Source organism: Passer domesticus, chromosome 5 (assembly GCF_036417665.1).
Source record: "Passer domesticus isolate bPasDom1 chromosome 5, bPasDom1.hap1, whole genome shotgun sequence".
NCBI classification, from domain to species: Eukaryota; Metazoa; Chordata; class Aves; order Passeriformes; family Passeridae; genus Passer; species Passer domesticus.
Window position 1 is genome coordinate 1,320,076 of NC_087478.1, and position 14,856 is coordinate 1,334,931.

The window sequence follows — 14,856 nt, forward strand, 5'->3', positions numbered from 1 at the left end:
GAGGGGAAAGCCAGAGGGGCCCTGTTCATCCTGCACTGGGGTTTCACAGCTTGGCACAGCAGCAGGATGAAACGTGATGGTTCTGCTGAGGTTCTATGGGGGAAAGGGCAGGAGGACCAAAATCCTCTGACTTCACAGGAGGCAGCATGGCCAGGAGCAGAGATACTGCAGGAGGGAGAGTCAGGAATGCCAAGTACTAATGCCATGGGCAGGGCAAAGCAGATTCAACCAGGAGCTCACCTTGCACTCTCAAACCACCAAGAGAATGTGTCAGGCAAACAAGAGCAGCACAAGCCTTGGGTACCATCCTGCTGCTGTTGGAATTTAAAGTCCTGTGGTTTGAAAGGAGATGTTTTCCATTATTTCCAGCTCAAATCCATGGGGATTTATGGCTCACCCCTGCTGCAGGTGTCCTAGACCCTAAATTTCTTAGCTTGTGTCTCTTCAAATACCATGAAGCTCCTGCTGAGAGGTTTTTCTACGTCTTCCATTTCTCTAGATTTTTAAATATCCTGTTGAGGGGACATGTGCCCACCTTCACCCTCACTCAGCCCTTGCAGTCAGGCAGGAAAGGAGATCTTGCAGTCAGGTGGTGGAAAAGACCTTGGATGTCTCCTTGCAAGGACTCAAATGCCTGTAACTGTTGATTTCTTACTGCTGCTGGCTCCCTGGCCCTGCAGGCAGCACAGACATCCATTAATGTGTGTTCCCTCCATCCCCTGCATCAGCCAAGCCTGAGATAACAGCAGAGAGGAGCCAAGTACCTGCCACCACATGAAGACAGGGCTGTTAGGTATTAGCTGCAAATCAAAGGCAAGACTTGGCCACTGGGACAGCCTTTATCCCTGGTGAGTCTGTGGAATTGCTTTGGAGCCTGCTGAGATATGTGGGAAAAAAGGCTCCCGTGCTTTGATTGAGGAGGAAGATTCTGCTGGAGTGAAAGCAAGCAGGAGTGAGGGGTGGTTAATCCTTTATCGAGGCTCTTCCCCAAATGTGGATTAGGCTGTGTTTGATTATCAGGGGCTGTTTCAGAGGCAAACAGTGAAAGCAGATGTTTAAGGCACAATTGGTGTATTATGGGCACTGTTTGCTTGTGTCCCCTGATATTTGGTGCTTCTGCCACTCGTGTGATGCCAGCACACTGCTGGGAATGAGATGAGGACAGGGAAGGAGGTGATGTAATCAAACCTCCAACCCTTCTGCTGAATTTGGGGGTTTTGGGGGCTCAGCCAATCCCTCCAGGACTGAGCCTTGTAAAGCCATCCTCTCCAGGAGGGCTTGGATGTGTTAATTATTTATTGGATAGGTTTAATCCTGGAGGAGGCAAACGCCTGCCAGAATCCTGTAAATCAAGGCCATTCTTTTGCTCATCCTTCCTATTTCAGTGGTGACTGTGACACTTGGCCATGGTGTCAGGCCTGCAGATGAAGCCCTGGTTGGTGACATAAGCAGAGATGGCAGGAGCAGAACACAACTAGGTAGAGAGGGAGCTGGAGGGACTGGGAAGGGCATTTATCCCCTGGGAACTGCCAATCCATCTCAGATGAAGATATTTTAGATATGCAGACCACTGTGTGCTTCTGAGTTTCCCTGGGGCAGGGTGGTGGTGAGAAATATTCCCTCATTTGCAAGTGGCAATGATGAAGTGATTGATCCCAGCCCAGCATTCCAACTGCAGGCCCCCATTTCCTTCCAAATTACCTGCTGGCTGGGACTTTCTGGGTTGGATTTTAACTGCTCGGGATGTGAGAATTGCTGATGCCATTCCCACCCCTTTAGACCTTCCCTTTGCCTCTCCCTGCTATCCTAGCCACCGTTAGAAGTGAATTCATGCCCTCACCTCCTCCTTCATTCTGGAAAGTCGTTAACATGAAATTGCCAGGCAGAGAAGCTCCAGAGAGTTTAACGTGGCTACTTTATATTGCTGCTAGGAGTGTCTGGAATTGAAAATAAACCTGCGCTTGCAACTCCTGACCCTTTCATCATAAATCCAAACTTCCTTACGTGTCTCTCTTTGCTGCAGAAGATGACTGTATTTCTGTCTCTACAAAGGCCTGTGTGCAGCTGAGAGCCACAGCTGTGCAGGAGCCGGGTGCTGTTTATTTGTAGGGTTTTGCTTGCTGGCGTTTTTTTGGCAGATGATCCCCCAGAGGAAATAACCCAAACGTGTTCAATGAAAATAGTTTTCGTGTGGCGTGTGGCTTGCTGGCCTTGCTCCTGCTCCTGGGGGAGGGTTGTCCACATGGCAAAACAACTCTGTGATTGCTTCTCTGGCACCCAACCAGCAGCACGGGAGTGGACATGGAGTTCTGGAACAGTTTGGGTTGCAAGTTGACCTAAAGACCATCAAATTCCACCCTCTGTCATGGGCAGGGACACCTCCCACCATCCGAGGTTGCTCCAAGCCCTGTCCAACCTGGCCTTGGGCACTTCCAGGGATCCAGGGGCAGCCACAGCTTCTCTGTGCCAGGACCTCCCCACCCTCATCATAAACAATTTCTTCTTTAAGCCTAGTGTGATTCTATTTTTAAAAAATCTGTCCCCCTATTTCTGTCTAATTCCTTCTTATAAGGATGTGTTCTCCTGTAAGTAATGCTAGGGAGAAAAAGATGAAATAAATAGGCTTAAATTTAATTTTGTGTCTGTGTGGGTAAGGCTAGGCCTGAGTTCAGCTGGAGCCCAATCAGGTGCAGGAGGAACAACCCAGTGGCAATTAGATTAATGAAACCTCAACAGGTTGGAGACTGCAAATCAGCCACAGGTGTTTGTGCTTAATGCTGTGATCTGGGGGCTGTGTCCTCCCAGGCTCCTGCCTGGGCTTGGGGGTGTCTGGATTGTGTAGGAATGCAGTCAGGAGATTGTGTGAGTCCTTTTTGGGCTCAAGTGCTTTGGTGGAGTGGTTGGTTTTGGCTGTGCCTCTGCCTGTGCCAGCTCTGATGGATTCATCTCATTTCACTGCTTGTCAGAGTAATTTTCTTCTGGTTTGGGATGGAGCTTTGCACCCTGCACCTTAGGTAAGATGTCTGTTGGCCCTATGCAGCCTTTCATCATCTTGGTGGTGAAGAAAGATGTCTTTGTGTTCCTTGGAAGCTTTCCTCCCTTTCCCCTCTTTCTCCTGTTTGGGATTTTCCTGCTTTCAGCCTGAAGTGGTTCTTTCCTGCTTGTCAGGCCATCAGAGTGAGCATTTAGGCAGTCTGATTTTACCCCTGAAACACAAACTGTGCTCATCTCTGAGCTTAAGAGTTTCTGGGCAAACTGGGCCTGCCTTGAAGACCCGGATTCTTGGATCTTACATCCACAGAACAATTCAGCTGGGAGAGACATCAAGGGGCCAAACAGTTGGGCTGAGGGGATTGAATTTAGGCTGAGGGGACCATCTGGAGTAGTTTTGTGGTCACCTGGCTCTGTTGGAAGGTGCATTTCCAGTTTGGTTGGGTGGTTCCTTCTCTGACACAACTCCTTTCCCTGCTGGTTATGGATTTCCTGGTATTAAAGCTGGGTTGCAGATTTATCTTGGACCTGTTGCTGTCATTTTGGACTAGCAGCATCCTGCCTGCTGCTGCTGGAGGCTGCTGATCTGCTCCCTAATTGCTCTTTTAGCTCTGCTAAAAAGGGCAGTCCACAAACACTAATGACTCCTGCAGGCCAGAGCTCAGGCTAGCTGATCCCTCCTAATGGCTCTTTGAATTCCTCCTAGGTTTTATGTATTTATAAACACATTTAGGATGCATTATTCTTCTATTCAGCAAAACCATCTGTAATTATTGCCTGTAATTGCTGGGTGAGGATAAAATGAATCAACTATCAGGCTTTTACTGCTCCTGAACTCAAGCAGGGACCATCACTTTTTTTTAGCTGTGTTTCCAGGAAGAGGTGAGTTCAAAGAAAATTGTTGTGGTCCTTTAGTTTTGATATATCAAAACTAGGCAACCTTCCTGTACACTTCATTATTGCTTCTCTAGGCCTTAGCAAAACATTTTAAGTGTTGAAATCTCTGAGTGGCCCCAGAGAAGTTAATAAAGTCCAACTGCTCTGGCAGTTTGTGCTGCGATATTTGGAGTATTATTTGATTTATTCTGTGGAAATCTGTGACCTGTATTAGCTTCACCTGCCTTGATGGTGCCTGAAGGTAGAAGAGCTGCCTGTGCCGTGTTCCTGCTGTGTTTCTGGAACTCCCTGAAGCCCAAGGAAACATCCTTAGGGACAACTGGACATGACATTAATTTAGGTGAAGGGATCTCAGTGCAGGATCCATGTGGTGAAAATGCTGCTGAGATCAAAGGCAGTAGGTGATGGAGCTCAGGCAGCAGTATTGATGGGTAGGGGGTTTTCTCTGGTTGTTGGGAGTTCATGGATATCTCAAAAAAAAAAAAAAAAGCTGGAAATCCTCCATGGTATCTTGGTAGAAGCTTCCCTCCTCTCAAAAGAACTTCAGGGAATTACAGACTCACAGTTAAATCACAGAATGGTTTGCAAGGTGTCTTAAAGGAAGGAAAGATGGATGCTAATGTCCTTACAAACAACTTGATGGGTGAGGGGTCTTTAGGCGGAATGGGTGTTGATGTCTTTGCAATGGGCCTCAGTGTCTCTACCCACCACAAACCCCCGGGATTTTAACTAAGATTTGAACTCCTGAACTTTAGGGTTGGACAAATGGGTCCGGGTAAAGTCTGTGGCACTTCTGGTGGATCTCCTGAAGCCAGACAGCCTGAACTACTGAGATTTGGGGGGAAATGATAAGTTCTAGGGGGAGAGGTGGTTTGGGAAGGCTGCACCTTCTGGTAATGGGGAAATGAAGAGGGTGAGTTTGGGATGAAAGGAGGCTGTGTCCTCTGAAACCTCAAGAGAGAAACCTCATAGGGGTATGCCCCAGTGGGCTCTCTCTCCATTTATTCAAATAAAATTGCAGAACTCCTCTGTCTCTTTTATGGACCCTGGATTTTCACAGAGTGTTTTTTCCCCACACCATCCAGTCCCACCCCCTGCCATGGGCAGGGACACCTTCCACTATCCCAGGTTGCTCCAAGCCCTGTTTGACCTGGCTTTGGACACTTCCAGGGATCCAGGGGCAGCCACAGCTTCTCTGGACCATGTGTGCCAGGGCCTCCCCACACTCACAGCCAAAAATTTCTCATCATCTAATGCTGCTCTCTGGCAGTTTGAAGCAATTGCCTCTTGTCCTGTTTCTCCATCCCTTGTCCCAAGTTCTGCTCCAGCTCTCTTGGAGCCCCCTGAGGTACTGGAAAGGGCTTTAAGTTCATGGTATTTAATTCCTACCATGGTCCCTTCTGCTGATTTGGCCTGGGCTGACCATCTGACCAGCTTTTGCTTGGACAATACCTGGACGCTCCTTGGAGGATGATAATTTCCAAGACGTAACATAATCAACCTTGCCGAGTTTAGAATTAGGAGAGGAGTGGTTATTTTGGCTTCATAGATGTGATCCTTAGTGCTGGGTCCAGGGTACAGGTCAGGGTCTATTTTATTTGCCAGTGCAGATTTAGCTCAGTGGTTCTTACTCTGGATCTACAGAAATGGTGAACCTTTTTTTTGACAGAACTTAGGTATGTTTAAGACATTTTCAGCAGACTTCCACTTGATTGGTGAGTCTTGACTGGTAAAACTGACTGGTACAGCAGTAGGAAAAAGGCTTAATGTAACGTATCCTGCTGGGCTGTCATTCAAGAGAACCAACTTTCCAGTTCTCCTTCTGGCTGTAACTCATTGTGTAACTTCAGAGAGTTTTCTTTTTTCTTTTTTTTCCACCTCTTTCTCCAGTCCTCCTTGATTTTTGTCAGCCTGCATAAATTACAGGCACGTTACGCAATGGATGGATACTTCCCAAATGGCTAAAAAACTGGTGACTTCAGCTGTTTACCCCCTTCTTCTTTCTTCCTTTGCAGCTGTTAACAATTGATGACAATTTCTGTGGCCTGGATATGAATGCCCCCTTGGGAGTATCATCCATGGTGCGAGGGCTCCCCATTTTCACCGAGGATGGGGACAGGATGACCTCGGTGATTGCCTACGTCTACAAGAACCACTCCCTGGCTTTTGTGGGCACCAAGAGTGGGAAGCTCAAAAAGGTAAGGCCTACGTGGTCCTCTAACTCAGATTTTCATATTTTTATGGTGATTTAAGTGTTGCATTGAGCACGAGCACAGTCTTTGTCCTAAGGTGCTCCTATTTTGAGGATAAAAAATGGTTTGGTTGGCAAAAAAAACTGTGTTTCGCCCTCAAGGGATAAAGATGATCTGAGAACGGATAAAATCCTCCTTCCAAATGGTTATTCATCAGGAAATTAATGTTTCAGAAGTTAAACCACAGTCGCAGATGGACGTGATGTAATTTGCATTCAACAAAATTTTCGGTGCTCAGACCATCTCTAATTGAGTCGTTGATCATAGGATGTCTGTGCATGCTGGAGAAAAACTGACTGGGGCTGAAGTTTGGCAAACAGGATTCATGCCCTGGAGATCTTTCTTCAGAGCAGTGTGACCGGGCTGTGATTTCACCACGAGCCCAGCACGGGATCGGCGGCCGCCCTGTTGGCGTCAGGCTGGGGGTTTGTGCTGGAGGAAGAGGGTTTGCATCAAAGGAAAGCTGTGTCCTGAGCCATAATGAGCTTTATGTTTACGGCTGATGCCCCACAAACAGAATCAAGAGTGTGTTTGTGCTCCTCTCTGGGGATTCTCACTGGGAATGTGCTCGTTGCGTGGCTGGGGTTTGCCTTGTGAAGACCTCAGAGAGGCTGGGGAGATGGAATCCTCCACCTGTGGCTTTCCCAAGGAAAGAGGAGTTGTTGGAAGTGAGCTAATGATGGGCACTGGCTCCATTTCAGCTCCTCTGTGTCAGTCTGGCAATATTGGTCTGAATGTTCAGCCCAGGAGTGTTGTAGAACATTGCCTGTGCAAGGAGAGGTTGGCTTGGCCATGGCCATGTAGATGGGGGAGAAGCTGGGAAGGGAGGTTGGGCAGAGCCTGGTGATGTTTTAGGATGTTGTTTCCTCTTTAAATCCCTTTTGCAAGCAAAGACTTCCAAGCTGGGGGCAAATAAAATGCTGTGAAAAGGTGCCCCACTGTGGCTTGTGGGGAGTGAAGGGAGTTGTTTGTTCATGGATGCTTAGGAATAGTCTGGAATTTCTGGTTTTGTCCCTCTACCTGTTTCATCACTTGAAAAGCAAATCTGGGTTGTAAATTCAGATGGCATTTCCCCCATGCTGAGGGAGGAATGGGATCCTGCCCACTGGCAAATGTCTCTGGCTTTGCACGAAGCAGAGGAAAGGCTTCTCGTGCTTTTGAAAAGAAAAATATGGTAGGTTTTTTTTTTTTTCATTCAGGCATGTGAAAAAGAAGCCAAATTGTTTTTAAAATGGTCATAATAAAAATAATCTCCTCCCCTGGCTAATTAGCTTTTGCTTCCCTGTCATGTGTGATATCATAATAAACTGTTCAGTTTTCCAGCCAGTCTCTTGGAGGGAGGGAACTGGAGCTGAGATTTGAATGGTAAATATCAGAAAGACCTAAACTCTTAATGACTGTTCTCCCTGCACTCACAAGCTTTTGGTTGGGGTTTTTTTTGGCTTCAGGAGAAGAAAACTCAGCCACAGCTCTGTCTTTGCCTTTGCAGGTCGCACTGCAGAGTCCAAGATTTGATTCCTTTTTAATAGGGGAAAATAGGAGAGAAAGCTTTCTGTGCTTTATGGAGTGTGGTAGGGAGCAGGGACAGCCTTATAGGGTAAAGAATGAGGAGAGGAGAGCAGAAGTGGCTGATGTAATTTGAGAAAGGGAATAAAATGAACCTTTTTCCTAACACGCTGAATATTCTACTTGTGGTAGTTCTCACTTTGGGTGAGCAGGGCTGGAGCCTTGGGCTGAGATTTGCTCAGGTGAATGAATTTCCCCCAGAAAGACAGAACACAAAGCAAAATGGGGCTCCCCTAGCCATGTGTGATTCTTTTGGACCAGTTGATCCAGACTCCTGGGAACCTTTAGGTCCACCCCAATCCTTGCTGTGTCTTCTGCAATCCCTGACTCTCCCCCTCACATTGTCCCCCTCTAGTGCTCCTGAGGGTGTCTGACCCTGGGACAGTAACCTGTCACCTCCTCTGGCTGGTTTGGCACTCAGGATTTTCCCATGGTGCTCCTTGACCCCTGCCATGGACCTTTGGATGCTTTGTTTTCCACCCTGGCTCGTCAGCCAGGTGCTGCCAGGAAAATGCTGCATTGGGATTGCAGCTCCAGCATAATCCATTATTTCAGCACCAAGTTTGTTTTCTGTTCAAAAACACTGGTAAATTGGAGTAAGCCTTGTAGGATTAGGTGAAACTCCTGGACAAATCCCAGGAGCTGGGATTTCTTTTTTTTTTCTTTCCTTTCCTTTTTTTTTTTTTTTTTTTTTTTTTTGTGCTGTTGGGTCCTACCAGGCGTGTCACACTCTGCTGCTTCTCCTGGTGCAGTGCAGCTCCTCGGTCAAGCTGCAGTGGAATATTTTGGATGGTATGAAAGAGGAGTTCTGAGATTATCCCCAAGATAGCAGGATTTACTCTGTGCTTGGAAGACTCGCTGCAAGTCATTAGAAGATGGTTTTGGAGAAACTTTGCTGCTTTTTTTTTTCCTGCAGTTTCAGTATTTTCCTCTCTGTGTGGTTTTTTTTTAATGTATGTAAGTGGCAGACTGTGTATCAGATTTTGATTTATGCGATCCATGAATCCTCTGCAAAATACCCACAGTCATAAAGCAATATCTGTTAGTTGATATACAAATGTCACATGTGTCAAAGGAATTTATCCAGTGGCACACACAACTGAAGGAAAATATTGTGCTTTACAGGAACATATCATTAAAATGAATCCTAGCAGAGTATCAGGAATCTGCCCATGTAACCAAGACAACAAAGAGGGAAAGAAAAGGAAAAACCAAGATAGAGATAGGGTAGGGAAAGTGTGAGTGAAACCGAATGACACGCTTGGCCCCAGCTATTTCACTGCCCCAGGCAAAATACATTTTGCAACCCCTGCTCATTCACAAAGCTCCCTGTGCAGTCCAGCAGGAAGGCACGGAATAATGTGCTGGAGAAATATTCCCTCCAATTCTGCTGCCTTGTCCACGGCCCTGCAGAATGAAGGAATAAATAGGATAAAAATGAAGAGCTGTGGAAAAGGAAAAATTCTGTCCACATCTAACACATAAAACCACTGTCCTTGCATTAAAGGTTTCATGGGGGTTTGTGGCTTCTTGAGGACGGAGAAGGGTGGCCGAGGGAGAAGTTCACTCCTTTGCTCTGACATTAACTTCTGGTGTGTCTCCACATCTCATTTTCTCTCCAGGGAATATTTTCCCTGCTGAAAGAGTGCTGGAGAAAATGAATGCATTAAGTGCTGTGAGGTGTGTGATCACCTTAGATTAATCCAACAGATCAGGTGGGATGGAAAACCAGCTCCTGACCACTTGTGGCATTGTTTAATGAGAAATATTTAATCTTGCTGTGCTTTGGTTAGAACAAAGTGTCTGATTTCCTCCTGTGCTGGCTGTCCCACGTGTCTGTACCACTTTGGTGGTGGGTGTTCCCACAGTTTAGTGCAATCCAGGGATCCTGATGGGCTTCCTTGGCTGCAAACCCCTCTGCACCCTGGGGAATGCTTCAGGCAAAACCCGTGGCTGAAATGCAGTTGGCAACCCTGGGAGTTTTTAGTGATTTCTTTCAGGAGATGCAGAAAGAAACTTGAGTCTGACAAATGTCTGGTTTGTCTCCCTGCAAACGGCACAGGAGTTATTCCTGGGGATGTTCTGCCTACAAACCACTTTGCTGTGAAACAGCCAGGTGCCAAAATTCCCTGGCTTTTTGTTTTTCCTTTGCTTACTCTCTCATTCACGCTCAGCCCTTCAGTGCCAGGAGAAAAGCCGGGATGTATCCATGGGCTTGGTTTGATTTTTTTCCTGGTGCCACTAACACCTGGCATCACTAAGGGAGCATAGCAGTATTCCACATTCCTTGTATTCCTTCCCCAGGCATTTAATTTATGGGTCATTGCTCCTGTACAGATCGTTTCCAGTCAAAGAAATACAACTTACCTGCAATAATTCTGTGTGGAGGTGCAGGTGTAAAGGGAGAGTTGAGCTTACAAAAATGTCAGCCTGGGAGCAGCCCCAGGAATTGCATTTCTCACAAAAAAAAACCAGCTCTGGTCTATTTTGAAATGTTTATTTGATAATGGAGTAGTAGAAATTTTCCTTTATTTGAAACTTCCCTGCAAGAAATTGTTTGGTTTCTTTTTATTCCATCCAAATATTTCACTCAAAGCCTTTTCTGTGCTGAATTTCTTGCAGAGAGAGAACTTTGACTTAAAAACCAACACTTTCACTCTGTGGGCTGTATTTAATTTTTCATCAGATCCAATCAGTTTGTGGTCTTTGAAGGGTTTTTAGATGTGGAATATCGTGTGGGGTGAAGGTTTTCATTTGGATCCAAAAGCTCTGACATCTGGCCAGCACTTCTCACCAGGTATCAACTCTTTTTAGGAGAACATCCTCAATGTTGCCCAGTTCCATGGGTTATCCATCCTCTGGATAACCTTGAGCCCTTGGGACCTTGCTTTCCTTGGATCCAGAGACACCAAAGGGAGAATTTAAAATCTGAGAGCTGGGATTTGCAGTTCTCGTTTTGGCCCCTCTCACAGTGGTGTTGGGGAAGTGCTAAGTTGTGAATGTAAGTGTTCAAGGCCAGGTTGGATGGGGCTTGCAGCAACCAGGTGGAGTGGAAGATGTCCCTGTCCATGGAATTGGTGTCCCAGTTCCAGCCAGGGTGTTGGGGATTTACCTCTCATCCCAGGAGGTGGCAGCTCTGGGATTGCCATGCTTGGAATGTCAGTCTGGTGGTACCTGAGATCCCCACTGCTCCTCCAGGCCAGGGAGGAATACGCAAAACACAAGCAGCCCTGCTCAGTTTTGATACTCCCTGGAGGGAATTCTGCAGCTGACAGCTCTGTGTGAATGCCAGCAGGGAAACTCCGCTCCCTTCTCCTTCCCTCTGCTGCCTTTAAAGACTTGGGGATCTTTTGAATTTTATTTTTCTCCCCTACCTGTTTGGCAGGTGGACTTGACTGCTCTGAAAACACGCTGGAGAGGCTCTGTCTCCTGCTGGGAAGATGGTTTGTGCAAGAGGGGCTGGTTCACCCAGGCCTCTCCTCACAGCTTCCTGAGCCAGCGGGAGTCCAGGTGCTTCACTGACTTGTGATGGAGTGGTGCTGGTTCCTGTCAGAATTTGATGTTTGCACTTGTCTGTGCTCTACCTTGATGTGCAGCCCCTCTTTGAGAGGTTGTTGCCAGCTTAGATGCCTGGAAATTAGTTAATTTTTCTGGCTGAAGCACTCAAAGTTGTGGTTTTGGTCGCTGTGGTGAACTCGGCACTTGGTACTTGTGGTGGGAATCAATGTGGACATTGGGCAGTGGCACAGTTTCTCCTGGCTCATGTAATAACCATTGTCAGTGATCATAAAGTTCTCAAACATCACCTAAGCATGAATGTATTCTGTTCCCATGGGTGAAATCAAACTTGCAGAGTATGCAAATTGGGGTGCTGCCAGTAGATGGAGGGAAGGTGATCACCTTGGGCTTCATTGCCAGGCCACCTCCAGATACTGCACCCAGGTTTGGGCTACTCAGAGCAAAAGCCTTAATGACAACCAGAACAAGCTCAGGAAAGGGTCAAGAGTTTGGCCAGGAGCTGGAGAACCTGTCCTGAGAGGAGGGGAAGAGAGAAATGAGCTTATTCAGGCTGGAGATGAGATAATGTGGAGGGGACCAGGTTACAGCATTCCCATTCCAACAGGGAGGTTTTTGAGGAGCTGGAGACAGATTCTTCATATTGGTGAGTGAGGAGAGGTTGTGGAACAGCCGGCATAAGTTGGCATGAGAAAATTCCAATTGGACATAAGGAAAAGCTTTTTGTCCATGAGGACCTTGAAGAAACAGTTCCTGTTCTTGGAGAATTTCAAGGCCAGAAGGGACAGAATAGCCTGGTCTGGTCTCACAGCAGAACCTGCTTTGAACAGGAGGCTGGGTTAGAGACCCTGTGAGGTCCCTTCCAGCTTGGGTTACCCTGTGATCCCTCCTCTGCCCTAAACCCACACCAGAGGGGCTCTGCTGCTGAACTGGTGCAGCCAGCACTTGTCTGAAACACCCACCAAGGGTTCCATCACTGCAGGTGGCTGCTTTGCCTCTCACATCCCTCATTTCCATTGCTCTGGGACTTCCAGCTACAACTTGGCCATGTCTCACACTGCAGCTTGTTGCAGTGTCTAACTGCAGTAGGAAAACTCCTTTATTTTTTTTTCCCTGTGACATGAAGGCTGCTGTTCCTGGGAAGAACTGGAGCCTGCTTTTTGGCAGAGAGCAATTAGTTTTCCACGTCTCTCCTTCGAGTACCCCTCTCTGCTTTCTGACTACTCAGCAATCTCTGTGCTGGTGTGCAGGGTTTGGCTGAGCTGTGCTTTCACTGGGTGCTTTTCCTACATGTGTTGAGTGCTGCTCTTTTATTTCTTTTTGGATATTCTGGTTTAGCTGTGACTCAGAGTCTTGTCAGAGATGGAATCTTGTGATCATGCAGTGAGATTTGCAAATAACTGTCTAATGCCTCCAGATTCTACACCAGCAGTTCTGCACTGTGTTTTTACTCCCAGCTTCAGGAGAAAAAGCAGGTTCCAGTGAGCCCTCTGCAGCAGGGAAGGCAGCAGTCTGTGCCTTCATCTCTTCAAACCCTTCCTTTAAATGCAGCCTGCATTTGACAGCTTTGCAGGGCTGGGTTTCCCCTCAGAGGGCTGAGGGTGTGCGTTGAGCAGGCAGGGGCACATTAGTGACAAAAGCCAACAGGAGGAGACAGATAACAATGTCCTGCTGGAATCCATGGGTCCTGCAGCCTCCTGGGGGACAGCTGGCTGTGTCACCTGCCCTGTGGTGGTGGCAGTGATGTTCTGCATGGTGTCAGCAGCTCTGTGGGGTGTCAGGCTGCGCAGCCTGGCACGGCAGCATGACGGAAATTGTGCAGGGGTGGGGATACAAGGAAAAGCAAATCCATTCCCATGTTCCTCAGGTCCATTTTCTTCTCTTTGTCCCTTTGTTCTCAGGGAAATGCTGTGGATGGGACATCAGGTGGTCAGCTTTGGTCTTCACCTGCTCCTTCTGCTCTGCAGGGTGGCAGAGAGGCTGTTTAGCTCTCCATACACTCCAGTGAATTCCCGGATGGATGCCCAGCCAAAAAGGCTCTTGTGGTGCCTTCCTCCTCTCTATCCCCTTCCTTTTTGACTGGGATAATGACTTTTCAGGGAGCCCTTGAAGTGCCTCTTGCATCTGCCTTTGATTTGAATGCCTCTTGCCTGCTGACCCTTCTTAAGGGAAGTCAGCTTAAGTGCGGTTCTCCTAATTAGTTTTGCTTTAATTTAATCTTTTGAAATAATTTTATCAAAAAGAGGAAACCTTCTCCCCACTCCCTTATTTTATCAGCTTGTTTTCATGCATGGTCTCTGGGTTTATTTCTCTGTTTCCCTTGTCTCTAGATAGGACATCATTTGCATATTTGATTAAGCTCCATATGTTATCAGGCAGCCAGTTGAAAGAAGAGCAAGTCCCCGATAAGGTGCTGTGCATCCATCTCTCCTTTTCACCGTCCTCCACTCCGTCCCCCTCGCAGTCCTGCTGCTGTTATCTGTGCCCAAAATCAGCTCCTCCCTCTGCCTTTGGCCAGATGTCTGATCTCAGCCTCAGCTGCTGGCAGGGGAATGCAGACAGACAGTGGGACAGCTCCCGTCCTTAGCAAGGGATGGGCAGAGGAGAGGAGCAGGGCACTGTCGGGGATGTGAACCTTGGCAGTGAGATTCAGATTCACAGAATTCCCAGAATGGCTGGGTTGGGAGAGACCTTCCAGCCCATGGGGTCCAACAGCTCAGGCAGAGCCTGGCCCCCAGTGCCACATCCAGGCTGCTCAAACACCCCCAGGGATGGTGACTGCACCCCCTCCCCGGGCAGCCATCCCAGAGCTTTATCCCCCTTGCTGGAAAAGCTTTTTCCTGCTCTCCAGCCTGAATTTCCCTCGGCCCAGCCCGGGGCTGTGCTGTGGCTGTGTCAGTGCTGCTGGAGGCAGAGCCCAGCCCCAGCTGAGCACAGGCACCTTTCAGGAGCTGTGCAGAGCTGGGGGCAGCCCTGAGGCTCCTTTTCTCCAGGGGAACACCCCCAGCTCCCTCAGGGGTTCCTCTCAGGGTTTGTGTTCCCAGCCCCTCACCTCCTGCTCAATGGCAAGTGGAATATGGACCAACCACATCCTGGAGGGCATCAGGAACAGCTTTGCTGGGTGGTAGAGGGTTGTTCTGCCTTGCTCCTATTCTGAGTCCTGTATACAATTTTGGATGCCATGGTATAACAAAGATGATGATAAAGCCATCAGTGTCCCAAGGAGGGCAATGAAGATGGGGAAAAGCCATTTGAGGAGTGTCTGAGGTCGTTTGGTTTGCTCAGCATGGAGAGGAGGAGTCTGAGGGAGGACTGTGCAGCTTCCTCCTGAGGGACAGAGACTGATCTCCTCTGTCTGTGACAAGGGACAGGACCCAAAGGAACATCTGGAGCTGTGTCAGGGAAGGTTTAGGTTGGAGATCAAGGAAAGGTTTTTCCCCAAGAGGGTGGTAGGGCACTGAACAGACTCCCCAGGTAATGAGCACATTCCCAAGGCTGCCAGAGCTCCAGGAGCATTTGGACAATGCTCTCAGGGATTCACAAGGTGGGATTTTAGAGTGTCTTGAGCAGGACTGAAAGATCCTTGTGGGTCCTTTCCAACTGAGGATATTCTGTGGTTCTCTGAAGCTCTTTA

At 47.9% G+C, this 14,856-nt stretch overlaps 1 protein-coding gene across 4 annotated transcripts in view; it reads left to right on the forward strand.

Annotated features, from left to right (window-relative positions):
• PLXNA4 (plexin A4) overlaps positions 1–14,856 on the forward strand; it is a 451,266-nt gene that overhangs the window by 44,316 nt on the left and 392,094 nt on the right. For all 4 annotated transcript variants that reach the window (XM_064421667.1, XM_064421670.1, XM_064421666.1 and 1 more), the window contains exon 3: positions 5,904–6,086. In XM_064421667.1, coding sequence (XP_064277737.1) covers positions 5,904–6,086 — 183 coding nt within the window. The remainder of the gene's footprint in view (positions 1–5,903; positions 6,087–14,856) is intronic.